This window comes from Symphalangus syndactylus, chromosome 15, assembly GCF_028878055.3.
Source record: "Symphalangus syndactylus isolate Jambi chromosome 15, NHGRI_mSymSyn1-v2.1_pri, whole genome shotgun sequence".
Lineage (NCBI taxonomy): Eukaryota > Metazoa > Chordata > Mammalia > Primates > Hylobatidae > Symphalangus > Symphalangus syndactylus.
Genome location: NC_072437.2, coordinates 21,052,749 through 21,079,538, shown reverse-complemented (window position 1 = coordinate 21,079,538; position 26,790 = coordinate 21,052,749). Strand labels below are relative to the sequence as shown.

Sequence of the window (26,790 nt, the reverse complement as noted above, 5' to 3'; positions counted from 1 at the left end):
TACCTTAATACTAAATGATGACTAACTGGGAGCAAGAAGGCTAGTTAAACAGGGGAGGGACATTATCACAGAAACTACAGGAACAGAAACGAAAAGGTGGTCTGGACTTTGAATCCACTGTCTTTAGCCTTTTTCAAGTAAGTCCTTCAAAAATCCAGTGAAAGATATATCCCATCTCCCAGAAAAACACAAAAATCTGAATATAATTTCAGTGTATTCACAGATTCCCTAAACTTGTCCATGTACCCAAGATTAAGAATCACGACTTTACATGGATGACATTCCATTGAGCAGAATCTTTAAGCAGTCATTGTTTGAAAGCCACCAACCACCCAAAAAACTAAGAGTTAATGAGATTTTATGAAATATTTCTTATTCTTCACTAGGAATAAAATCTGAGGAAGAAGACAAGTCAGAAGAATACAAGTCATTGGTACCAGATTGTACATTACCTGTATCCTTTCCTTGAGAGCCTTAGGATAGAAGTCATAGCCATTTTTTTATGCCAATATGGTATTTGCCTGAGGGATTTGTCCAGCTTGCAGGAATCTACAGAAAAAAAAAAAGTAACCTGTTCATTCACTAAATGCTTTCCAATTCCAATGATACACTACTGAGCAAAAAAGTGTATTACTTCTACTCTAATAAGCTTAAATTGGATAAGGATGCTCATGTACGACAACAATGTGTTTCATACTCTAAGTAGTTACTTAATGTCTTTATCACTTCTTTTTTCTCATCCATAAATAATTCAATTAGAATAATACCTTTCATTTATACAATGCTTCATGGTTTAAAAAGTGCTTTCAACATACACTATCTCAATAAACTGCTAAAATCTTGTAATAATCTTTCAAACTATCTCAAAGTATTTTAAAACACTTTAAACTTTTGGTACAGCGATGCAAACAGTATGCCTAGTTTACAAATAGAGAAAGCAAAGCAGCAGAGAAATCAAATTACTTGCCGGAACAACAGGAAAGCTGAAAACTGGAACCTAGTTCTCTCATGGAAACCAAAAATTCTGTACAAAGGATATGGGATTTAAAGTCAGATAAATCTGGCTCTGAATCCAAACTCTATCACTAACTAGAAGGAACCCACAGGCTTCTACTTCTTTATCTGTAAAAGGAAGAAAATCTCTACCTTATTCTTGTGAACAACAAAGTGAACTGAGCACCAACCAACATGAATGATCAATCAAGAAAATGTAGGGGATTCATATTCTTTGCAATCATGGAACCGTGGTCATCAAAAACAGCTTTTAAATATGAATAAATGACAAGGTTGAAACACTCAGAGCTGGTAGCCTCATCAGTCCTCACTTGTGCAATATCTTTAACTCATCCTCATGTCCTTCATCCAATTATTTCCCAGGCAGAAAACTTTTGGATGAAATTTCCTCACAACTACATAGAGGAAAACAATCCTTCACAGAGCTTCAAGGAGCTATTAATACTAAATAGTGACCTTCTGGAGGCCTCTGTGTCATTAATCACTTCCAAATCAACTGCATGTCTGGAGAATGTGTAATTTCAAACATGCTGGCATACAAGCTAGCACTTTTCACTCAAAACTTAACCTTCTTTAGAGAATAGGAATTCTGAACTTTAATGTTTTTGCAACAGCCCATGGCAAAACAATAAAGCACTGCAACAACAAAAAGGGAAGTAGTCACTAGCTTTTAAATTCTGAGTATTTATTCACTGCTGTCCCACTACACAGGTGGCTTTGTAACCCTCGGCTAGCAGCACCTTCTTTGTACAAAGACATTACAGAAAATCATGAAATGCCAAAAGATTCAATGAAGTAACTAATTAAAATAACTGCAAAATAGAAAGGTGTTAAGTTATATTTAATCACAATTTCTTAAAAAAATATAAAGTACAATAAAAACAATCCAATAGACATAATTTAATTATAAATGAGAATAAAGTCTGCACGGTCCATGGAACCAGATACTTCTCAAATCACAACTTTGTATCTTCCTTACCACAAAGGCAGACTAGTTACAAAAATTACACCAAAAAAATCAGATAAAAGATATAATCAGGGCTATCCGATCTAACTTTAGCTGAGTTAGAGTAAAGCTAACTTTATGAGGCAATTATGAAATTTTATTTTGCATATTTGAGTATTCTACATGAACAAAGTTATTTTTTCTAAGAATAAAATCTTTACATTTGACCATTTTAGGTTGGTATCTTAAAAATGGTTCTAATTACACAGTAACTACAATGTATTAAGACTGGTTTTCATATGATACACGTAATCTTTTTAATTACCAATTACACCTCATTTCTCTGACTCTCTTAAAGACAGGATGCCTAACAAATCAAACATTTTTCTTAACGGGCCAAGTGTCATCTGAGTGTTAGGGTACCATGCAGTGAGGTCCTCTTACAGGCTTTTTTTGCTTCCAAATGATTGCAGTCTTGCCAGCCTCATCACACAGGCCAGGACACATGCACAGTTTCCTTTGGCTGTCACTGCATCGAAGTACCATGCTGAATCTGGCCAAGTCATTTATTATGCCTGGATTTATCTTTTTTTTTTTTTTAAACCAAAAATATGTAAGACTAAGTGTTGATTTTTAAAATGACTTCCAGTTAAATGTGGTAAAATGAAAAGGTATTGTGCTTCCTTCCAAAATGCTACTAAAATTAGAATAAAGGAAGTGGGGGAAGCATCCACAAACAAAGGGACAAAGAGAATACGAAAGAGACCTCAGAAGCTCACCACATTTTGAAGGGTGCCATGTGAAAAGAAGGCACTAAAAATTAGAGTGAAAATTGTGGAACACATGGTGTTGGGACAACTGGGTATTTTTACAGAAAACAGGATACAGAACTCTTCAAACTAAGCATATAAAATCACTTCCAGGTGAATTCTAGAACAAACAGAAGAGAAAAGCTGTGAAACTTCTTAGAAATACAGGAGAATATCTCTATGATCATGGGGTCAGAAAACACTTGTTATACACTGCTAGTGGAAATGTCTGTTTTTTTATTTTTTTGAGAAGGAGTCTCGCTCTGTCACTCAGGCTGGTGTGCAGTAGCGCCATATTGGCTCACTGCAACCTCTGTGATTCTCCTGTCTCAGCCTCCCTAGTAGCTGAGATTACAGACTTGCACCATCATGCCCAACTAATTTTTGTATTTTTAGTAGAGAGGGCCTTTCGACATTTTGGTCAGGCTGGTCTCGAACTCCTGACCTCAGACGATCCAAAGTGCTTGGCCTCCCAAAGTGCTGGGATTACAGGTGTGAGCCACTGTGCCTGGCCCGGAAATGTCTTTTAATACAAACACTTGGTCAAGGAGATGTCCTGTCCAATTAAAAAACAAACCCGCACTTGGAAAAACTGTTTGGCATGACCTAGTGACGTATCTCCATGATTCAGCAATTCTACTCCTATGGCACACATCCACACACGTGCACAGGATACACAAACATCACAGCAGAATGGATAGAATGTGGTAGGTACAAACCATGGCATATTAACACAGCAATGAAACTGAATAAATCACTGCTGCCAGTGACAACATGGGCAAGTCTCACGAATCTGAAATCTCACAACACCAAGGGAAAAATGATGTATGATGAAATTTTATGAAAGAAACGAGACTGTTCATGTAAAGTTCAAAACTAAACAATATATTTTATGTAGCCACACAGATGTGGTAAAACTACACACAAAAAAGCAAAGGAATGATTATCACAGAAGTTGAAATAGGCTGTGATGTAGGAGGATGCAGGAAGTTTCTGATGTATGGCAATACTCTTTATCTTGATCTGGGTGGGTACAATGGTGTTAGCTATACTATTCATAAAACTGCATATATGTGTTTTATGTACTTTATGTATGTATATTTTACAATAAAAGGTTTTAAAGTTCTATTCACTTTCGTACTTTTATCTGCTCATGGGAGTACCACAGGCCATAAGTAGCTTACCACTGGTTTCTCAAGGAGGCCTAGGAATATCATCCTTAGAGAATGAGGCTACTGAAGTGTTCAAAGCACCTAACTAACAGTTGATCTTAAACTGACAGAAAAATAAAAGTCTGTTAGCAGTTTATGGGCTATGTGGAAAAAAGACTATAAACATTTAATTCATTTCAAAGCATGACAGCTGGGCGCGGTGGCTCACGTCTGTAATCCCAGCACTTTGGGAGGCCGAAGTGGGTGGATCACCTGATGTCAGGAGTTCCAGACCAGCCCGGCCAGTTTGGCAAAACCCCGTCTCTACTAAAAATACAAAAAATTAGCAGGACATGGTGGCGGGCGCCTATAATCCCAGCAACGTGGGAGGCTGAGGCAGGAAAATTGCTGGAACCCAGGAGACGGAGGTTGCAGTGAGCCAAGATCATGCCACTGCACTCCAGCCTGGACGACAGAGCAAGACTGTCATAAATAAATAAATAATTAATAAATGCATGACTACATCAAAGAAACTTGAAGACTTCATTGTGCTGCTTTCTGAAAACTGTGTACTAAAGAGTTGCAGAGATGCAACTAGTCAGAATCCCAGTGATTAATAATTCTTCCTATTATTAACTACTGCAAAATATCTAAATACCTGGACGTCCTTGAAAAAAAACTAAACTGAACATGTGTGTGAGTACATTTTATGGATGGATGGAGAAGAGAGTTCTAACTAAGAAGACTGGTGGAAAATTTGTATAAGAGCACTCCCACTGCCCCATCCCACATCCTGCCCAAACTTCACCAACCAAGCTGAACCAGAGAAAAGCTGACGTGTCAAGAAAGCAAAGAACAGGTGATATGGTTTGGCTCTGTGTCTCTACCCAAATCTCATGTCGAAATATAACCTGTTTGTGACGGGAGGGACGTGGTGGGAGGTGACTGGATCATGGGAGTGGATTTCCCCCTTGTTGTTCTCGTGATGATGAATTATTACAAGATCTAATGGTTTAAAATGCATAGGGGCTGGGCACGGTGGCTCACGCTTGTAACCCCAGCACTTTGGGAGGCTGAGGCAGGTAGATCACCTGAGGTCAGGAGTCTGAGACCAGCTTGGCCAACATGGTGAAACCCTGTCTCTACTAAAAACACAAAATTAGCCGGGTTTGGTGGCAGGCACCTGTAATCCCAGCTACTCAGGAGGCTGAGGCAGGAGAATCGCTTGAATCCGGGAGGCAGAGGTTGCAGTGAGTTGAGATCACGCCATTGCACTCTAGTCTGGGCAATAAGAGTGAAACTCCATCTTAAAAAAAAAAAAAGCATGGCACTTCTCCCTTTGCTGGCTCTCTCTCCTGCTCAATCATGATGAGAAGACATGTCTTGTTTCCCCTTCACCTTCCACCATGATTGTAAGTCTCCTGGGACTCTCAAGTCATGCGTCCTGTTAAGCCTGTAGGACTGTGAGTCAATTAAATCTCTTTTCTTCATAAATTCCCCAGTCTCATGTAGTTCTTCATAGCAATGTGAAAAGGAACTAATACAAAAAGGATGAGACATAAAAATGAGTCTGCATGACATCACTCCAGGCCCCTTGCATGGTGTGGCTACCTGAATACCTACGGCCAGACTTCTTGCTCACTCCTCCCCTAAACCCCAGGCCAAATGGGCTAAGGACTTCTTTAAGGTAACTGGGCACTCCGATGGAAAAAAATATAGTGTATACTGATATTATGAGGGTTCCCCTAAATGTTATCATTACCCTATATTGAAATCCACCAAAAGACCCTACATGAGCAGAGGAGCTTCCAGTCACCTTTTCTTGTGCCTTGCTAAAATAAGACAGCTAGGGATGATTAGACACCTAAACAAAATATCTAACGTAAAAAGCAGAGAACAAGAAGAGGAGACGGAGAAGGAGGAAGGAGAGGGTGAAGAAAAAGGGAGAAAGGAGAGGAGGAAGCAGAATAGGAGACTGAGAAAGGAGAACAGGAGGAAGGGGAGGGAAGAAACAATGAAATAGAAACAAATTAAAATTTTATCTCAGAGATAAAATGTTGCATACGTGGTACAAAAATACGCTCCCAGTGAACATGAAGGACTTTTTGCAATTAAAAATAGCCAAAATTTAAAAAAATTCACACAAGGGTTACAATGTTGAGAAAATGCTGGAAATCTCTCAGGAAGGAAAAAGATAAAGGCAGTGAAGAAAAGGTGGGAAAAAATTTAAAAATTGGAGGATCAAGTCAAGAGGTCCAATGTTCAATTAACAGGAGTTCCAGAAAAAAACAGCAAAACAACGGAGAAGAAGTTACCTAAGAGAAAATGCAAAAAAATTTCTTGGAAATAAAGGACCTGAGAATTAAACTCTCTTCTTCCACATATTAATTCTACAAGTAAAGACTAAGACTAGAAAAAAAAAATCAAGAAATAAAAAATATTAGCATGTTATTTTAAGCTGAAGAGAATTTAATGTATTAATGTACTGTTGAAGTAGAAAACAGTAGGGGAGAGGTGGGACAGGATTTAACTCTTTTTGTTAGAAGCCTTGTAAAAATATTTGTCTTTTTAAACTATTAAGACATACTGAACACAATTAAAAAATAAGTTTAAAAACCCACAATGACGGGCTGAGAATACTTAATAGTAGAGCTAAAGAAATACATCACCAAGCTGAGAAAAGACAAACCTTATAATTTTTTTGACTTTATTTAATAGCAATATATATGGTACCTATATAATTCTACCTTTGAACACTAGTGATATTATTAGTTCATGTGGTTTATCTAAAGCAGGGATTACTGCAGCTATTTAAAAATAAATGAGGCCAGGCATGGTGGCTCATGCCTATAATACCAGCACTTTGGGAGGCCGAGGCGGGTGGATCACTTGAGGTCAGGAGTTTGAGACCAGCCTGGCCAACATAGCAAAATTCCATCTCTACTAAAAATACAAAAAAAAAATCAGCCAAGTGTCGTGGCACATGCCTGTAATCCCAGCTACTCGGGAGGCTGAGGCAGAAGAATCACTTAAATACAGGAAGCAGAGGTTGAGGTGAGCCGAGATTGCGCCACTGTACTTCAACCTGGGTGACAGAGTAAGACTCCATCTCAAAATTAATATAAATAAATAAATGATTGAGTAATACTTTATATGGCTCTAAGCCTGCAGGACTTACTAGGAATTCTCTCTAGTTTCTCAGAGTACCATAACCCACAGGAATCCCAAGTTTCCCTTTGAAACATATTCCAATAACAAGGTTGACTTGGGGGAAGACAGGCCAAACTCTAGAGTAATTCAGATGGCTGAGCATTTCTAATCCGAAAATCTGAAATGCTCCATTGACCATTTCCTTTGAGTGTCATGTTGGCACTCAGAAAGTTCTGGATTTTGGAGCATTTCAGATTTTGGATTAGGGAGGCTCAGCTAGTATATTCAGTGCAAATATTCCAAAATCTGAAACCTAAAACACTTCTGGTCCCGAGCGTTTCAGATAAGGGATTCTCAACCCGCACCGTAAACTGGATGACTCTTGACAATTGAAACTTATTTTTTCATAGTTCTAGGGACTGGAAGCTCAGCATCAGGGTGCCAGCATGGTTGGGCGTAGGTGAAAGCCCTCTTCCTGGCTTACAGAGGCCACCTTCTTGCTGTGTCCTCATATGCCCTAGAAGGAGCTTGCTCTAGAGAGAGCTCTCTGATGTCTCTTCTGATAAGGGTACTAATCCTATCCTGAGGGGACACATACTTATAACTTCATCTAACCCTAAATATCTCCCAAAGGCCCAACTTTCAAATACCATCACACTGAGGGATACGGCTTCAATGTATGAATTTTGGCAGGGGATGGGACACAGATAATCAGTTCATAACACACGGAAAAAGAAGTATAACCTGGATTATTAATGGCTGCCATCTGCCCATGACAGGCAGATTTCTAAGAACACCCAAGTCCCTCCCCTAAGTGAAGGCAGGACCTGTGAATATAATGAGATGTCACTCCCATGATTACGTTATGGTATGTAACGAAGGTGAAGGGATTTTGCAGATGCAATTAAGGACTCTGAGCAAATCAAAAGGGAGATGATTCTCAGTGGGCCTGAACTAATCAGGTGAGTTCTTTAAAAGAAAGACTGGGGTCATCGCCAAGGTCAGAGATTCTCTTACTGGCCTTGAAGAAGCAAGCTATCACGAGTTTTACAGCTGCAATGAAATGAATTTTTCCAACAATCATGTAAACTTGGAAAAGAAGCCTGAGCCTCAGCTGAGCCTTTAACCTTGACTGCAGTCTTGTGAGACTCTGAGCAGAGACCCACAAAAAGCCATGCCTGGACTCCTACCCCATGGAATCAGTGATATAATAAATACAGAAGTACACAAGGTTTTAGGCGGCTAAGTCGGTGGTGCTTTATTACACGGCACAGAAAGCCAATATGCTGCCACAAAAAGCTTATTTAAAAGACAAGGCCTAAGAAGAATTCAGATAGATGGTAAAAGGTGGGAAAAGCTAACTACATAATCATAATTTTATACACCAAACTGATGCTGCTTAAGAGTACAGGATCACAAATTCTTCTCATCCTTCATGCTCCTTAGCTCATGAGCTCCTCTGTGCTTGCTTTATAATTATTTTTTATGTTTAGCTTACCCAGGCCTTTCTACCAAGGACATAGAATAAGACAAAGCTGGTAGGCCAGGTGCCCTGGCTCACGCCTATAATCCCAGCACTTTGGGAGGCTGAGACAGGCAGATCACAAGGTCAAGAGTTCGAGACCAGCCTAGCCAAAATGGTGAAACCCTGTCTCTACTAATAATACAAAGATTAGCTGGACGTGGTAGCGGGCACCTGTAATCCCAGCTAACTGGGAGGCTGAGGCAGGAGAATTGCTAGAACCCGGGAGGCGGAGGTTGCAGCGAGCCAAGATTGTACCACTGCACTCTAGCCTGAGCAACGGAGCAAGACTCTATGTCTCAAAAAAAAAAAACAAAAAAAGAAGTTTAAAAAAAAAAAAAAAAAAAAGAAAAAGCCGGCCACTTAACTTAACAGCTACTATAACCTAAGTATTTCTTCATGGTCATGTTCACTGGGAATACTATGAAGGGACAGCAAAAGATGAACGCAAAGCAATGATGTGGTTACTTTCTCTATCTTTGTATTCAAACCATAAAATTTGGCAAGCTCACTGAAAAATACGGCCCAATTCTAAGTACCTCATCAAACAACAAAATAATGGCTTCTTTTAAGACAGCCTCAATGATTCACTTCTTGTGAAATCCCTTCCCCTTAAGCGTGTGCTAGATTTATTAACTCACTTCCAATGAGCTGAATATAGTGGTCCCTTCCAAGGTCACTTTTATAAAAAGCCTGTGGCTTTCATCATGGGGACTCTCTCGGCTCACTCCCCCAGGGAAGGTGCTGCCACGTACTGCAGCACTGTGGAGAGGCCCAATGCCAAGGAGCTAAGGCCTGCCAGTGACCCTCCAGTAGGCTTGGAAACAAACTTCCCCTTCCTCTCCCAAGCTGAGCCTTCAGCTGAAGTCACAGCCATGGCAACCTCCAGGGCGACTGTGAACTACAGGAACCCCGTTAAGCCACACCCAGATTCCTGACTCACAGAAACTCCGAGGTAATAAATATTTGTCATTTTAAACCAGGAGGTTCTGAGGTAATCTGATATATGGCAATGGATAACTAATACCACCAGCAAATGTAAGGTAAAAACATTAGATGCTTTGAGGCAAGAGTAAAAAAAAAAAAAATTCAAAAAGAAGACAAAAGGTCTCACCTTAAGCACGCTTCCTGAAAGGCCAACAATTTCACCATCCTTTGGCTCTACTTCCGTAGCAGTATTCACATCGCCACTTCCTGTTGTATCAATGATATCAACGATTTTTGGTTTTCCATCAGTTGTAACCTGAAAATTAAGAAAAATAAAATATGAATGGTAGACTTTAGGTTTTTATTCCTAAAGAGAACAATGCAAATCCACATATATATGTGTGTGTATATACAAAATCTACATTCACTTAAAAAAGAGAACTGAATTGTTTTAAGCCAAAAGCCTGAACAAATGCTAGTAAGAAAATTTAATCGTGGAAACACTACAGAATCCTTCAAGTAGTTTCATATATTCAATTAACAAATATTTACTGAGCATTTACTATAGACCACACCCTATTTTAGGTGCTGGGGATATGGCAGTGATCCATACACAAAAATCCCTGACGATCTTATAGTGAGAAAGCAGTTCAGTTAATAACAAAGTAAAATAAAAAACATGTCAGATGTGCTATCACACTGGGTATTAGGAAAAAAAAAAAGAACATGTCAGGTGGTGAAAATTAACTATGGAGAAAAATTAAGCAGAGAAGGGAGACGGTTAGTGTGGGGTTTTCAATATAATTTGGCTGGTCAAGGAAGGCCTTGCTGAGATGGTAACATTTGAGAAAAGATCTAAAGATGGTGAGCTGTGGGCTGGACAAGTTTAGAGCTTTAGGGAGAAAAATGTTTAGTAATAATGGTACCATTTAATGGCACCATTATTGGATGCCACACTAGTGACTCAAACGCAACGAAGTTCAAGCTTAACATGCCCCCCGCCACCTGATTTTCTCCAAGCTTTGCCAACCCAGGAATCCCCACGCCCAGCTGTTCACGCCAGCAACTTAACAATCCTCCTCTGATTCTTTACTTCAGTTCACTCCTCACAGCGAAGCTAACAGGAAATCCTGTTAATTCTTTGTCTAGAAGATAGCTCAAATCCATCACATTTTCACTACCACTATCCTAACTTTCCAAACCACCACCATCTCTTGCCTCCATGAAGTGAATCACCTCCTAAGTGGTCCCTCAGTTTCCACTCTTGGCCCCATCAAAAGTAATACAGGCTGAGTGTCCCTAACCTGAAAATTCCAAATGCTCCAAAATCATCGACATGAAGTTCAAAGGACATGTTCATTGGAGACTTTCAAATTTGTGATACTCAACCTGTATTAAAACAAGCTGTATTTTATCAGTCCTCTCCTTTAAGCCCATCAATGTATTCATGGAGCACTCAGAATACTCACATAGAAAGCCTCGCACCATCTGACCCCTGCCAACCCGTTACTCAGGAGTCTAACCACGCCAACCTCCTTACAATTCCTGAAACATGCCAAACTTTTTCCTGCCTCATGACTTTTTAAACAGGTTCCTTCTGCCTAGAATTCTTTATCTCTTCAGTCGTTCCACAGGATTCCAACTTCTCTCAGTTTTCTATTAAAGTCCCTCCTGCAGAAAGGCCTCCTCGATGACCTCCTTTAAGTAGCTGCCATCCTAAACTGGATTATTTTTTTCTCACTGTACCTCATTTCCTTCACAGAACATAATTCTATTTCTAATTATACAGGTAGGTGATCTTCATCTGTTCCCCCTATTAGAATAGAAAGCTCCATGAAGGCAAGAGCCATGTCTACTTTATTCACCAACATATACCCACTACCTAGTAGTGCCTGTCAGGCATTCAATGAATATTTCATTATTGAATTACAAGACACAAGTTACTCAGCACTAAGACTGATTTTCAAAGGTTTGATTTCTTGCCAGTCCACAAATTTTCATTTGAGCCATAACATGATTGCTACAAGTAACAGTATATATTTTTATACATTTTTGTGGGAAAATAATTTCTGGGCTCTTTCTTGGCTGGCTTTCCAAAGGGAATTGGTTGCATTCGGGAATAGGTACTGAGTTACCAGCAGGAATCAGCCAGAAAACAGAGACACAAAGACTGGGGGGGGGAAAAAAACAACAGAAAAAACTCCATCCTCAAGAAAGAAACAGAAACATAAAAACCGTAGAAACTGTCAGTAAAGTGGAAGAGCACAGTCTTCAGACTCCAATTCCACCTGGAGAATTCACATTCTTTAAGACAAAGCTTAATGTCCACTGCTCTGGGTCTTTCTGACCAACACGCCCCTTTCCCCAACACAAGTATTTCCTCTGCAATAACCTCCAAGCTCTGTAATTAAGGTATACCCTAAAGAAGGAGAGGGAAATTCACGATGTGGAGAAAACAAAAGCACACATTTTTTTTTTTCCTTTACCAGACAAAGCAAATGGGTAGTTGGTGGACCCCAAATCTCATTTCAATCTTGTTGCCATGGAACAACTGAGGGCCTGATAGCTGAAGGGGTCATAAAGGCCTCGAGGCACAGCTGTTATTTTCATGTATGGTAATTCTCAAGTTGGATGTTTACTTCTTGGGAACTGTCCTATAATAGTAACAAATAAGAATTCTAATACTCAGAAAGCTCAAAGTCATAATTAAAAAAAATCACTGTGGGAATCATACCAAACCCTGATACAGCTATAAAACTTAAATCAGATACTGATTCTGAAGAGAAAGGCTATGTGTCTCAAAAATATAATTAAAAAAGAGAAAACTGTAAGAAAATCTACCAAAATAAAAATGGAAACAAAATAAAGTTGATACTACTTTATAAAATTAAAACTAGCTAGGTCATGTACTAATCATATAAGAAAATAACCTATTTTAAAATGTATTCCAATATGGAATTTGAAAGATACACAGTAACACTAAGAACCCAAATCACCTATCTTCACCTCAATAAGCAAACCTGAGTGACTTGAGATCAAGAATAACAAGAGAGCACTAACAAGTCAGATACATCTCTCTCATTAGAAACCTCATTATCAATATATGAGCAAAGAAAAAAGCCTAATGGGATTTAATGGCTTATTTGTCACCTACTTCCACATGCTTTACTTACAAGGATCTCTCCCCTACATACACAAATTTTCATTACAAATTATTATACATGCAATTATCCTATCCATGAATTTCTTACTTTAATATCAGATAAAGAAAACCACTTCACTAGACATAAGGTGAGAGGAGGGTTTTAAAAAGACAAACCCCCTGAGGATTTGCCATGGTGTTTTGGGAGAAGTAAAGGAAAGGAGGAAGGCGAACTGCTAACAATGGAACTATATCCCTCATCTCTGAGAAGGGGGAGGCTTCACATGGGAAAGAGGGATTGAAAGCATGGGCAGTTAGTATCGGTAAGAGCTTCGGTATTAAATCCTGGGTCCTGGGGTGGGAGACTGGGAAATGCTTACTGGGCTATGTTGGCTGGATGAAACAGAAATTGTCCAAAGATCTTCCCAAAATGTCAAGAATCTAAGTTAGTGTATGTTTCCAATGTAACCATTAAGGTAGAGGAGTTAGTGAAGGTTGGAAGATTTGTCAAACATTTGCAGAGAGGACCAGAACAAAAGGTAGGACATTTGCAGAGAGGACCAGAACAAATGGCGGGAAGTTTGCAATCTATCGTAAACAACACAAAGTTAATGAATTGACTTAAAATTTCAGGAAAGGTACTGAAAATATTCTTTTAAGCAAATAAAGATTTAGTAAATATTAACCAGTGACTTTTATTCTGAGAATATAATGATTAATATAAATAAGACAATCTTTGCTTTTGGAAAGGTTACTATCAGTTAGAAAGAAAAAGTAAGTAGAGAGATGATGACAAAACAGGACAATACATAATAGAGGTCAGGCCAGTCTGGGTAACACGGTGAGACCCTGTCTCTACAAAAAAATAAAAAAATTACCTAGGTATGGTGGCACATGCTTATGGTCCCAGCTACTGCAGAGGCTGAGGCAGGAGGCTTGCTTAAACCCAGGAGTTTGAGGCTGATATGAGCGGTGATCCTGCCACTGTGCCACTGTACTCCAGCCTGGGTGACACAGTGAGACCCTGTCTTTGAGGGAAAAAAAAAAAAAAAAAAAGGTTAGGACACTATCTATGAAAGCATATAAAAACATGTAAGAACACAAAACCCAGCTTGGGGGGAATGAGGGAAAGCTAACTGAAAGGTAATAAAATTTTAGTGAATGTAAAAATAGAGTTTTATGAAACTACTCATAACCTCCTCAAACCTTTTTTTTCCCTCCATGAGGAAATTATATTCCTTCATTATGCCCATATATATTTTTTCCATTCAACAAAAACATTTAACATTACAAGCACATTTCATACAATTTTGATACATGCTTTCAAAGATTTTTAAGTTAACCAGGAAAAAGTTAACTAAACAGAAATACTAAAATACATATTTCAGGTGCTATTAAGGGGATCTGAGCAAATTGCTGCAACAGCAAAGAGACAAAAAGCCTAAATAACTCTCAGGAGGGACTGGGCCTTACTCACCTCTGAAGCTGCAGGCCCTAACACAATGGCAAACACACACATAAATACGAGGTGGCGGAGGGGGAGAATTAAATCAGTTGATTTTCCAAAACATAATGGTGTCAAGACCCGACTGGATCTTAAAGGATGAAGCAGGAGTTTACAGATGATGGATGGTAGAAGCCTGACGGAAGATGAAACGCCACATGCAAAGGCATGTATTAGCAAAAAGACCTGAAACATCTAGGTGAGTGAAAGAGTGAAATGTTCAAGGGGAGGCAAAGGATGAAAGGTGGGGATGAAGGGGCTATGGACATAAGAAATGATGAGAACTGAGGCTACATAAGGAGGCCAGAGTTGGATGGCAAACGGCCTCATATATACCATTCAATTTTTTTTTTATTTTTACACAAAAGCAATTGAGATTCCAAAATGGCTTTGTTTTACATGAGGGTATAATACAAGGTTTGTTTTTTCAAGGAGTCTCACTCTAGAAATGTGAAGGATGGATCAAGACTGGTGGAAGGGAGACCCCCTGGCTATTGCATATATATATTCTGGTCTAGTCCAAGTTCCATCTGGTCTGTGAAACCTGACCAGTCCAGCTCTTACTGGCCAGTGCTGGCCCCAATCCCTGCCCCATCCCCCCAATAACCCTTGTCAATCTCTGTAAGAGTGACAGTTTGCAAGATTGTATCATTTAACACAAACTTAGGCACCTGGTAGGTGCCTGAATATCGGCTGAGGAAATATGAAATCACTTACGTAACTACTACTCTTCTCATGCCACCCATCCTCCACTTTATCATGCCCACACAGCTGTCACAAAAGAATTGGGCCCAAGGAAGTCACCAAAGACTGAGACAACCCACTGTGTTCTTCCAAGTTTTCACTTGTGCCTCTAGTCCTTTATTCAGATCCCACCCGGCTTTCCAAATGGCCAATTCAGCCTCATCTTCCTCCTATTTCATTCTTTCCTTCCTTTTTTCTTTCTATCCATCTTCTAATCTTAATGATGTACACATATATCTACAAAATAAATCTGTTAAAGGTACAGGAAAAAAAAATCCTCATGTTTGCAAGCCACCGTACCCAATTTCTTTTAACTGGCTATATTTAGGTCAATATCTGAGTCAAGGTTGTTAAAAGAGAAGAGTTATGCTTTCATTTTATTTCAATATTTTATTATCTGAATATTTATTACATGCAAATATCTAACATATATTTACCCTCCAAATAGCTGGTGATGAAACATCCAGCGTAAACCTCTATTCACTTATGGTGGCAGCTAAACATTGGGTACACATGGACACAAAGACGGGAACAACAGACGCTGGGGATCCCAAAGGGAAGGGGAGGAAATAAGGCTGAAACGCTATCTACTGGGTACCATGCTCACTACCTGGGTGACAGGATCAATCACACCCCAAACCTCAACATCAGGCAATATCCCCATGTAACAAACCTGTACTTCTACCTTCTGAATCTAAAATAAAAGTTGAAATTACATATATATAAAAGAATAAAATATCATTGCCAAAATAGTTTAATATTTTTCTTGGGCATTTTAAAAAGTCACATGTAATTAGTCCTCTTATAATCAATTTTCACAACAATGCTGTGGGGTGAAAATTATTGCTACTTTAGGGAGAGTAACAGAAGAATGTGAGAAACAGATCTGGAAATTCTACCAACAAATTCTACCAAGCAGCACTTCTCCAAACTTTCCTGACCCTCTTATTATCCTGACAAAAGAACCAGTGAACCACTTATCCCAGCTGTTCTCCTCCCACTTATCCTATAAAAAGTAAACACACTCCACAGCAGAATGGAAAGCATTACTACTTTGTCATAAAGCCTCAATGAGTTGATAGCTGTCATTGTTTTAAGTCTAAGTTATTAATACAACGACAATTATACAACTCCAGTTACCGGGAGGGAATTCAGTACCTGATCCTCTTCTGATTCATAAAAGGTGTGCTGTACTCCAGAGTGGTGCTGAAGAACACACACCAGAAATCAAGATTCCCAGGGGTTTCTAAGCAGATTCGGCCAGACTCCCCCTCGTTACTTCCAAAATGCTACCTCAATAATCAGAAAGCACGATAAAGGATCCAGAAGGGAAGGGACATTGTGGGGAGGAGGATGAGTGTTTAGTGTAGAAAGGAGGATAAGATAGCCAGGGGCTGATCAACCAGAGATCAGCATACAGTAGGATTAGTCAGGGATGCTGGGAGATGGATCTTGAACAATGGTGAAATTCTATTACTGGAATTCAGTAAAGGGCTAAATGTACAAAAGTTAAACTTTAAAAGACTTTAAACAGAATGCTTTTAACGAGAGACAACATACTTTCAAAAAAAACTACCTTCTGGTATGATACACTGAATCTACAGATTTTAAAGTTGCCTAAGGCAAAAAACTAATTTTTTAAAAATGTCGTATGTTTTCAGGTTTAAAAAAAAAAAAAAAAGTCACATAATTTCATCAGGTCTGAGAAGCTCGCCCAAACCAAACCTAACTGAATTCTCCTTATGTAAACGAAGACTAGCCACAAGATTCAATGACCCTAAGCAAATACGCTGCAGAAGATCGTTTAAAAATAGAATACACAAAACTACCACAGGAAACAATTCCGGAAGCGGACTGGGTTATCTTCTGGAAACCCAGCTTTCGTGCTTAAAGACAAACTATTCTTCCCCAAACCAAATCTCCCGATCCCTAAACATTAAGTTCTCACATGTCAGTTGCCTATCTGGTGTCTCCACCCCACCCCAATGATAAAAGCTGTAAAATTCTCTTTAAAAACCTCAGGCAGCGACCGGTGTCCGAGGCACCAGGGGTACGCAGAGGAAGGCGGCGTGGAGGGAAGGAGCCTGGGGGGTCCGGCCTGGCAGCGCCGAAGCGAGAAGGAAGGGGAGTCCCTGGGGCCAAAGGGGGACCCAGGCTCCCCCAGGCAGCCGCGTCGGGCACGCTGCTTTTGTTGAGCTGGGAACACGGTCCAACCTGGGGTCCGGGCCCTCGCCCGCCCAGCGACCCTGGCACTGTGCACCGTTGAGTCCCCTTGACGGGCGCCCGTCCCTCCCGCGCCCGGCTCTGACCTCTGCCCACCCCGGCCCGGACTCGGCCGCAGAGTGGGGCTTTGGCCCGCCGGGCTCCAAGACTGTGTCCCCACCCGCGTCCCCGGCCGCCCGCGCCCCCGCCCCCGCGCCCCCGCGCCCGGGCCCTCGGCGGCTGCCTCACCTGCATGCCCGGAGCCCCCGGGTCGACCCCCGTGTCCAGGACAGCGATGAGCACCCCCCCGCCCGTCATACTCCGGGTAGCGGCAGAGGGAGGAGGCGGCTCCGGTCTCCTTCTTCGGCAGGAGACCGTGAAACGGGAAGGGCTCCTCAGTCGCAGCGGTGGCCATGGACGCAAGATGGAGGACGAGGAAGCGGCAAACTGCGAGGATGCGCGCGGACTAGCAGCGCGAGGACACCCGTGCGGCCTCGGGCCGGAGGCGGGGGCGAGGGGCGGGGTCGGCCCGTCTCCCACCAATCCCGGCCTGCCAAGGAGCGGTGGCCAATCACGTGCTTCTACCTAAGCCAACGGCGCCGCTCTCAGGAGCTAGGCCCGAGTATTGCCCGGGCTGCAGTGAAGGGGGCGGAGTCTGAGGACATTACTGGAGGGTTCGGATCTCGAACCTGGGGTCTTGAAGAGGCCCGCGCTTGGGGTTTTTAGGCAACAGCAGGCCTCCAAGCAGAGTCCTGCTGTCCCGGACCGAATCACTCCCCGAGCGACGGGCAAGGAGATGGACCGCAAGCCAGGAATAATGGGAACCCTTCGCTGGGCAAACGATAGTTTCCAAACTTAAGGTTGTGGATGAAACATTTTGGTGCGGCTGCTGCAGGGGCCTCAGCCCCGGGGTGCTGACCCGAGGCAAGGGAGCCGGCGCACGCACGCTTAGCCGCTAAGGAGCCTGCGGTGTCGGCGAAAGCTCCGGACATGATTTTGGAAAGTCGTAGGTTAGGGGGTGTAGACTTTGGGTTCCCCTGTGTTGTTATGCCCCTTTGATGAGGGTGAGGTGGTGAGGGGGAGCAATAGGGTGGAGACAGGCAATAGTTTCAGTCAACAGGAAGTGGGTTGTTGGCCATTCCGTCGCCTTTGTAGCCAGTAACAAAGCACGAGACTGAAATGGGCCCCTCCTGTCCTCTGCTGATCCTTAGTTTCCGGGATTTCTGAAAAACATCATTTTTTCCTCTTACACTGAAGTTTCTGATTGCTCCTTACGGCTCTCCACTCAATTATAGAGCAATAATTTGCAGTTTTCCAAATTCACAGTGCCTGCCGTCAGTTGCTGCAAGCTGCACAGTGGTCCTCTGGTGATCTTTATGTCTATGCTCATGCCCGGGTAATCTTAGCCTTTTATTGTGCCGAAGACCCCTTTGGCAATCTGGTGAGGCCTATTTCTCAAGCAGTGTTTTAAAATGCATACAATGAAATATATAGGACTACCCAGGAAATAAATTATGTTAAATGCAGTTGTCAAAAATACTAAAGGCAATTTTGTTATATAGCAGGAGCTTTACATGTGTGTATATAGTTAACAGGTGTGCTTCTTTTGCATTAAACAACAGGAGTTGGAGTGCCCTTGAATACAGACTGATGAATTTCCACTTCCTTTTCCTGGATGTACCATACTCTTGATTCATTAATATTGAAGTCATGGCCAACAGCACTGAACTCATGCCTGAATGAAGTTTCTCTGTGTTTTCTCCATAAGGGCACATCATAGTCTTCTTGTGCTTAAGAACGTTAGCCAGCACTTCTATTTGGGGGCCATTTTAAACAGCACGATTACCAACAAAATGTGCAAAAAACATGCCAAAAAAAAAAACCTTGGCATTAAATAGAACCTGAAAAAGATGTGGATTGTTTTCCTACTTTCCTTTTTGGATAGCTTGTTGTGAGTGTATAGGAATGCAACTGTGGTTGCCATGAGGCTTGCACATGAGCCTCAGAGCTGTAATAGCCTATTTTGAGATAACAACTTAAGTTGAATTGCATGTGAAAGCTCTACATGTTTACTACCCCTACCTTACGTTATTGATGTCAGAGTGTATTTTTATATTGTGTACCTATGAACGAAGTTTTGTGGTTATAGTTATTCTTAATAGTTTTGACTTTTAATACCAGAGTTAAAAGTGGTTTACACAGGGCCTTGTGATGGAGAATTAAACTCAGATCACACCTGGGATTCAGACAGGCATTGCTGCATTTGCGGCACTAATATAAGTGAAGGAAAGAGAGTGATGATGGGCAGCAGGTGGTCTACTGTGGAGCTAGAAGGGAAAGGGGAGAAGCAGTCTTGCAGGTTACATCGAGCCTTGCTCAGAGTGGAGGCGGTGGGTGGGGGTGATCTGGCCCATGGATCCCTGATGTGTGCTCATGTTGAAGAGTGGGATTCCTCCACTGTCCTGCCAGAGTAGCTAAGGAAGGGCTTCGGCTGCCAGTGGGAATGAGACATGATGACCTCGACAGTTCCTTCTGACTTTCAGAGGTTGCACACTGCAGTAGTTAAGTGCACAGAGTGGAGCTAGCCTGGATGGGTTTGAGTCCTGGCTCTCTCACCTGTCAGCTCTATGACTTGGGGCCAGTGACTTAACTTCTCTGTGCCTCAGTTTCCTCATCTAGAAAAAAATAAAGATGCTAATCCAACAATAATACCAATTCCATAGGGATGCTGCAAAATTTAAATGACTTTGTACAAAATATTTAGAACTATCCCTAGCACATTATGAGCGCCAGAAAAGTGTTTGCCTTTTTGCTTAGATGGCTGTGATATTTAAAACTGGCCACAATTGATAGTTAACTGCAAATCTACATATTGTAAAGAAGCATGCTGTCCTGATAGTAAACTTTTAAAACACATGTTCAGTTTTATAATTATAATTCCACTATAGTTATCATAATCAGGAGTACACATTTCTTTATTCTTTTATTGATATGAAATTTGATTCAATATTTATTTTGTGTATATGATTAAATCCTAGAAAATGCGTCTTAAAAAAGCAATGTATTTAGATTGGCTTTGCAATAGTGCCACCTTCTGGTTGAATTCCTTCTCTACAAGACAGCATCTCGTCTAGACTCATCCTACTGCGCTTGGTAAATTGTGATTTTGTTCTAGGAGACACCTGAGTGAGGCATGGTAAACCAGTCCCAGCAGACCACTCCCTGAAGATGTTGGCTTGATATGTGCTGGAAGATGAAAAAGCATACAGAATGCAGGACAACATAAAGAAAATAGAACCGAGAAGTTATGCTAAGAATATAAACAAACCAAGAGTATGGATTGGAATGCTGTTTTCTTTGGACTGATCAAGTGCTCCTTTGGAAAGATAGAATGAAGCTGAATAAGTTGCAGAAAAGGTCAAATAAAATGATTATGTCCAAAAGACTAGGGTTTTTCTACAGTTTGGAACAAACAGACAGAGGCAATGCAGTGTTTAATGACTGTTCTGAAAAAATAATTATGGTATTGTGGGGCGAAGGAGACTCTCACAGCCAAAAGTTAGGAAAGAGAGCCACACTCTACAAATTATAGCAAATTTGGGGAGATATTAGGGTGAAGGGAGATGGAAAATAAAGTACGAACATACTATATAGTAGGTATTTTACCTATATGATCTAAATTTAGTTGTCTAGACGACCACGCCTTACAATTGGTCTTATCATCCTTTCAGATATCAGAAAACAGAAGCGCAAAAAGTTAAGTATGTTGCCAGGCACTGTGGCTCACGCCTGTAATCTCAACACTTTGGGAGGCTAAGGCGGGCGGATCACCCAAGGTCAGGAGTTCGAGACCAGCCTGGCAAAACCCTGTCTCTACTAAAAGTACAAAAATTAGCCGGGCATGGTGGTGGGCACCTGTAATCCCAGCTACTCCAGAGGCTGAGGCAGGGAGAACTGCTTGAACCTGGGAGGCGGAGGTTGCAGTGAGCTAAAATTGCACCACTGCACTCCAGCCTGGGCAACAGAGTGAGACTCTGTCTCGGGGGGCAGTGGGGGGGAAGTTGGGTATCTTGGTCAGTTTCATAGAATAGCTGACAACGTCTCTGATTCCAAATCTATGCTAATGCTAATGTACCATATGTTCCCCCATTTTCTTTTTATTCTAATTAAACAATTAATTAATTTATTTTGAGACAAGGTCTTGCTGTGTTGCCCAGGCTGGAGTTCAGAGGTGCGATCATGCACCTCAAACTACTCACTGCACCCTCAAACTACTAAGCTCAAATGATCCTCATGCCTTGGCCTCCCAAGTAGCTGGGACCACACCACCACGCCTGGTTAATTGATTTTATTTTATTTTTTGAGACGGGGGTCTCGCTTTGTTGCCGATGCTGGTCTCAAACTCCTGGCTTCAAGTGATCCTCCCACCTTGGCCTCCCAAAGTGTTGGGATTACAGGCTGAGCCACCATGCCCAACATATTTTACTATTATTTTTTAATTTTTAAAGAAAGAAGAAGAAAGAGGTAATATGAGCTAATATTCTTTCAGCATTTACTTTGTACCATGCACTATACTAAAATTCTTTTACACTTGTGGTCTCAGTTACATTTATTTATTTATTTATGGAGACAGGGTCTTACTCTGTTGCCCAGACTGGAGTGCAGTGGCACCATCTGGGCTCATTGCAATCTCCACTTTCTGGGTTCAAGCGATTCTCCCACTTCAGCCTCCTGAGTAGCTGGGACCGCAGGCACACACAACCATGCCCAGCAAATTAATTTTTTTTTTTTTGTAGAGACGAGCGGTCTCACTATATTGCCCTGGCTGGTCTCAAACTCCTGGGCTCAAGCAATCCTTCCGTCTTGGCCTCCCACAGTGCTGGGATTACAGGCGTGAGTCACCACACCTGACCCCCTCAATTACTTTTAAAGTTATTTATTCAGTTACTTTTCCTCCTTGCCTGTAGCCAAAATTCTCACTCCCATCCTCACAGGGTGCAGTTCTGAGTGCAGTGCACACTCTTTTGCATGTATGTGCTACCGGCAAAATGTGTATTGCTGTTGTATGTGCCTTTATTCTAACTTATGTTTGTGGTATTGTCTTATTTTGTTTCTTTCTTTGTTCACTCAACACTATTTTAAAAATCTCTATGTGTTGTCCTGTGTACACCATCCGACTACCTCCAACAGCTGGCTAGTGCTCTATTATGTGCTTGCGGCCTGGTTTACCCCTCCATTTCCCAGGGATGGCAGAGCAAGGACCGTCTCCGCTTATGCTTCGTACAGAGCTGGGTGAGAATTCCTATGAGAGTCACACCCAGGATCCATCCTTGGTAGGCCACAGTGAGCAGTCTACCTGCATTTCAACAGGGACCTGTCTGACTGCTCCCCAGAATGGCTGCTGAGAATCGGGCCAAGGCTCACCAGCAGCACAGGCAACCCTATCTCTGCGTCTCTCTGCTAGCAGTGGAATTATCCAGTTTTCTAAGTTCTTCCTGTCTGATTAGTCTAAAATGAAACCTCATCATTGCTTGAATTTGCAATTCTGATATCCAACGTATTTGAAACGTTCTTGATAAATGTAATGGCGCCTTGTTTCCTAGTCAGATCTTTTGTCCATTTGACTTGTTCTTATTGATTTGCAGGAGAGTGTCACATAAGGTTCTATTATTCTCATTTTTAGAGATGCAAGAACTTACTCTCAGTGAGGTTCAGTGACTCGTCCAGGGACATCAGAGTAAGCAGTGAAGCAAATGTTTGAATCCAGAGTCGTGCCTCTGAAAGCTGGATATTAGGGAACAATTTGGTGAATTATCTATTAACCTTAGCCTTGTCTTTCTTAACCTTGTCCATCAGGTTGAAAAAACTTCAGAATTTTGATTGTTGAGAAAGAAGATGGCTCAAAACAAAAGAGTGAATTTGTCTTTGATCTATTTGATGTCTCCTTTCCTTTCTCTCTCTCTCCCACATTCTTCTTTAGGAAATAGTTTATTTTTCATAAACTAAAACCAAGAGAAGATTAATCACCCCAAAAGTCTATCAGTGCTAGATAAGTACTATGCTATGCCAAGAGCCAGCCTCCCTTACCTTGAAAATATGTATAAGGGGCCGTGTGTGGTGGCTCATGCCTATAATCCTAGCACTTGTGGAGGCTGAGGCGGGCAGATCACCTGAGGTCAGGAGTTTCAGACCAGCCTGGCCAAGAAGGTGAAATCCCATCTCTACTAAAAATATAAAAATTAGCCAGGCATGGTGGCAGGTGCCTGCAATCCCAGCTACCTGGGAGGCTGAGGCGGGGGAATCACTGGAACTCGGGAGTTGGAGGCTGCAGTGAACTGAGATCGCCCCACTGCACTCCAGCCTGGGTGACAGAGCGAGACTCCATCTCAAAAAAAAAAAAAAAAAAAGAAAAGAAAATATGTGTAAGGTATCTAGGATGTGCCATCCCCTGTTCTAGAAACCATGAGAAACAAAGAACACAATTTCAGTTAGACTGGAGGAATAAGTTCAAGAGATCTGTTGTACATCATGGTAAATATAGTAAATAACAATATGTTGTATACTTGCAAATTGCTAAGAGAGTAGATTTTAAATGCTCTCACCATAAAAAGATAAGTATGCGAGTTAATGCATAGGCTAAATAGCTCGATTTAGCCATTACTCAATTTACACTTATATCAAAACAGCATGTTGTATACCATATAGATACACACACAATTTTTACTTGTCAATTAAAAAGAAAGACCACTTTCCAAAAAAGGTATTTAAAATTAAGTAATCCAGTAAAAGAAACAGAATTTTAAAGGCATTATAATATTTTAAAGAAAATTTAAGTTCTAGTTTGGAAAGTGTTATCTTTGTAAATATTATGGTAGTGATAGTTTATAATTCTATTTCTCTACTTTTCGCTTACTGATGTGTCCTGGATTCATATTTCATTGAAACGTATTGATTATATTATTAAAACTGTTAATTCAGACTTTTTTATCTTTATTTAAATGTTAAACAAAACTTTGAACAAAATCAGGCTCCTATAAGAGCTAGGAATGTGTTTCATTGCTGATAACAGAGATCTGAAATAACAGGGGCTTTAGCAAAATGAAGGCTTATTTTTCTTTTCTAAAACATTATGGAAGGCTGGGCATGGTGGCTCATGCCTTTAATCCTAGCACTTTGGGAGGCCTAGGCAGGCAGATTGCTTGAGCCAGGAGTTCAAGACCAGCCTGGGCAACATGGTGAAACCCCGTCTCTACAAAAAATACAAATAATTAGCTGGGCATGGTGGCACACACCTGTAGTCCCAGGTACCGGGGAGGCTGAGGTAGGAGGATCACCTGAGCCTGGGAGGTCAAGGCTGCAATCAGCTGTGGTCACGCCACTGCACTCTAGCCTGGGCGACAGAGCGAGACTCCGTCTCAAAAAAAAAAAAAAATAATAATAATAATAATAAAAATAAAATAAAATAAAATGTCACAGTCAGATGTAGTCGGTTCTCATTGGCATGCCGGTATCAGAGAGCCAGGCTCCTTCTGCATTTCTGCTTTGCACCTGGATTTTCATCCTTAAGGTTTCTTCCTGGGTAACAGTGGCCACTGGGGTTCTAGCCTTTTATATCCATGTTTCAAGAAGGAAGAAAGAAGAGAGGAGGACAAAACGGATGTATCTGCCAGTTGAGTAAATATTTTAAATATTTTTAAATAACTTTCTACTTCTTACACGGTGCTGACCTTCTCTGTCTACAAGGGAGCCTGGGAGATGTTTAGCTGCTTTCACTGGCACAATACATTCCTTCTTATTAATTGTTTAATATGAAGGAAAAAGAACTATTGGGTAGGCAACTAGCAGTATCTGGCACAGCTCCTAATTATCTTTTATTCAGTACAAGACCACCCACTGTGAATGTGTACTCAAATATACTGAATAACAACTTAAGACATAACAATTTTAGGCCTGGGCATCATGGCTCATGCCTATAATCCCAACACTTTGGGAGGCTGAGACAAGAGGATCGCTTGAGCCTAGGAGTTCGTGACCAGCCTGGGCAATATAGTGAGACCTTATCCCTACAAAAAAATAAAAAATAAAAAAACAAAATTGGTTGGGCCTGGTGGCTTGCGCCTGTGGTTGTCCCTACATTGTCTACTCCTGTAAAATGTCTCTACCAAAAGTGAACCCTGCTTGGCCTATAAGAGGATGTTTTTCTCCTTGTGAGATTTCCATAGAATTTGGACACATGCTCATGACCAAATTGCCTGAATATTCTTTTAACTAAGTAGAGATGACTGTTTTCCCATGTGACATCTAATGAGTAGCAACAGAGCCACAGCATGAAGGTAGATTTGTCTGACTCCAAAATCTGGGCCTCTAAGTATTCTAATTGGCCTCTCACTTCATTCCATTCTCATCCCACAAAGTTTGAGACTGACAATCCCACTTCTCCAATAATACCATTCTCTGTAAGTTCTATCAGTCAGGACATTGGGCACACCCTAACTTTCCAATTTTGACTATGGTGATAGAAGCTTCAAATGGAGAGAAAAAGCTGGGTCCACAGCCTAACTCTTGTGTCTCTGTAGATTATTTTTTACCTGAGGGCTCTCCTTCACCTCCCTACCTATCCCTGCTGCCACCCACAGGCCTCAGAGAGGAAATTGCTACCTTTCATGTCCTGGGTTCAATGGCAACTGAGAGTCTTATGCCCTTATCCCAGCTGAGAGCTGCCTTGACCCTTACACCGGATTTTACTCAGGGCTTGGGAGAAGAGAAACAGGGAGCAAGATGCCGGTGGATGACATGCTGTGCAAGTTACAGGAGCTCACAGTTTAAAGTCCTCAATAAATGGACTACAGAGTCAGGTCTCCCGCAGGCCCACGACAGAAATCATCTTAACCTGACACCCAGGAGGGTCCTCAGGTATGTCTAGACTCCTTAAATTCTAAAGCCCCAGAGGATGAAGCCAAAAGATTTTGGTTACCTGCCTAAGTATCATCTTAGGAATTTCCAATCACCTTCCATAGGAACACGTTGTGCTATATCCCAGAAATACCAGGAGGTATCCTAAAACACATTTCTCTCCGATAGAAAAATGTCTAATCATTGAATATCCATTCATTCATTCATTCAGGAAACCCACCTGTGCCCTCTTTCCTGCCTTTGATATTGCTGGTCTTCTTTCTAAAAGGCTCATCTTCCCCTCTACTTTCTCTGGATGACTCACTCTCATCCTTTATGTCTCAGCTTTAATATTCCTTCTCCAAGAAGCATTCCCAGATACATACCCCTTAATGCCTTGCTCTTCAGCCACTATACATCTTATCCCTCTTTATTTTAATCACCTCTATTTTTGTCACCAGACTCATACATAAGCCCCATGAGTTGAAGAATTGGGCTTACTTCTTCAACATTGTATTTCCAGTTCTTGGCTTAAATAAAGTGTTAGGTACATATTTGATGAATAAATGCATCATGTAGCATAATGCATTGCACATGGCTCTTGATACATGTTGGTTGGATTAAACAAAGTGCTCAAATTCGTTTCTTTTCTCTTTGGCATTTTTGATGTCTTCAGGTAGAATGAGCTTCAAATACTCTATCACATAATTGATTCAAGTTAGTTTCCTCTTTTTTGCCCTGGAAGGAATTTGGATTATACTGATTTCCTTCCTCTACTCTGCTTATG

At 41.2% G+C, this 26,790-nt stretch overlaps 3 protein-coding genes across 3 annotated transcripts in view; 1 reads left to right on the top strand and 2 right to left on the bottom strand.

Annotated features, from left to right (window-relative positions):
• Nucleotides 1–26,790, top strand: part of LOC134732631 (uncharacterized) — a 472,983-nt gene that overhangs the window by 324,973 nt on the left and 121,220 nt on the right. The gene's annotated exons all lie outside the window — the stretch shown is intronic.
• LOC129463456 (uncharacterized) lies at nucleotides 453–18,103 on the bottom strand. The gene is made up of 5 exons (XM_055244013.2): nucleotides 18,031–18,103; nucleotides 17,780–17,942; nucleotides 17,361–17,661; nucleotides 9,707–9,835; nucleotides 453–549 (listed from the first exon to the last, which is right to left on the bottom strand). The coding sequence occupies exons 1-5, from the start codon at nucleotides 18,101–18,103 to the stop codon at nucleotides 487–489; spliced, it is 729 nt and encodes a 242-aa protein (XP_055099988.2). The 3' UTR covers nucleotides 453–486.
• The window catches only part of LOC129463457 (tripeptidyl-peptidase 2-like), a 76,453-nt gene continuing 68,384 nt past the window's right edge, over nucleotides 18,722–26,790 (bottom strand). The window contains exon 4 of the mRNA XM_063618981.1: nucleotides 18,722–19,786. Coding sequence (XP_063475051.1) covers nucleotides 19,724–19,786 — 63 coding nt within the window. The 3' untranslated portion in view covers nucleotides 18,722–19,723. The remainder of the gene's footprint in view (nucleotides 19,787–26,790) is intronic.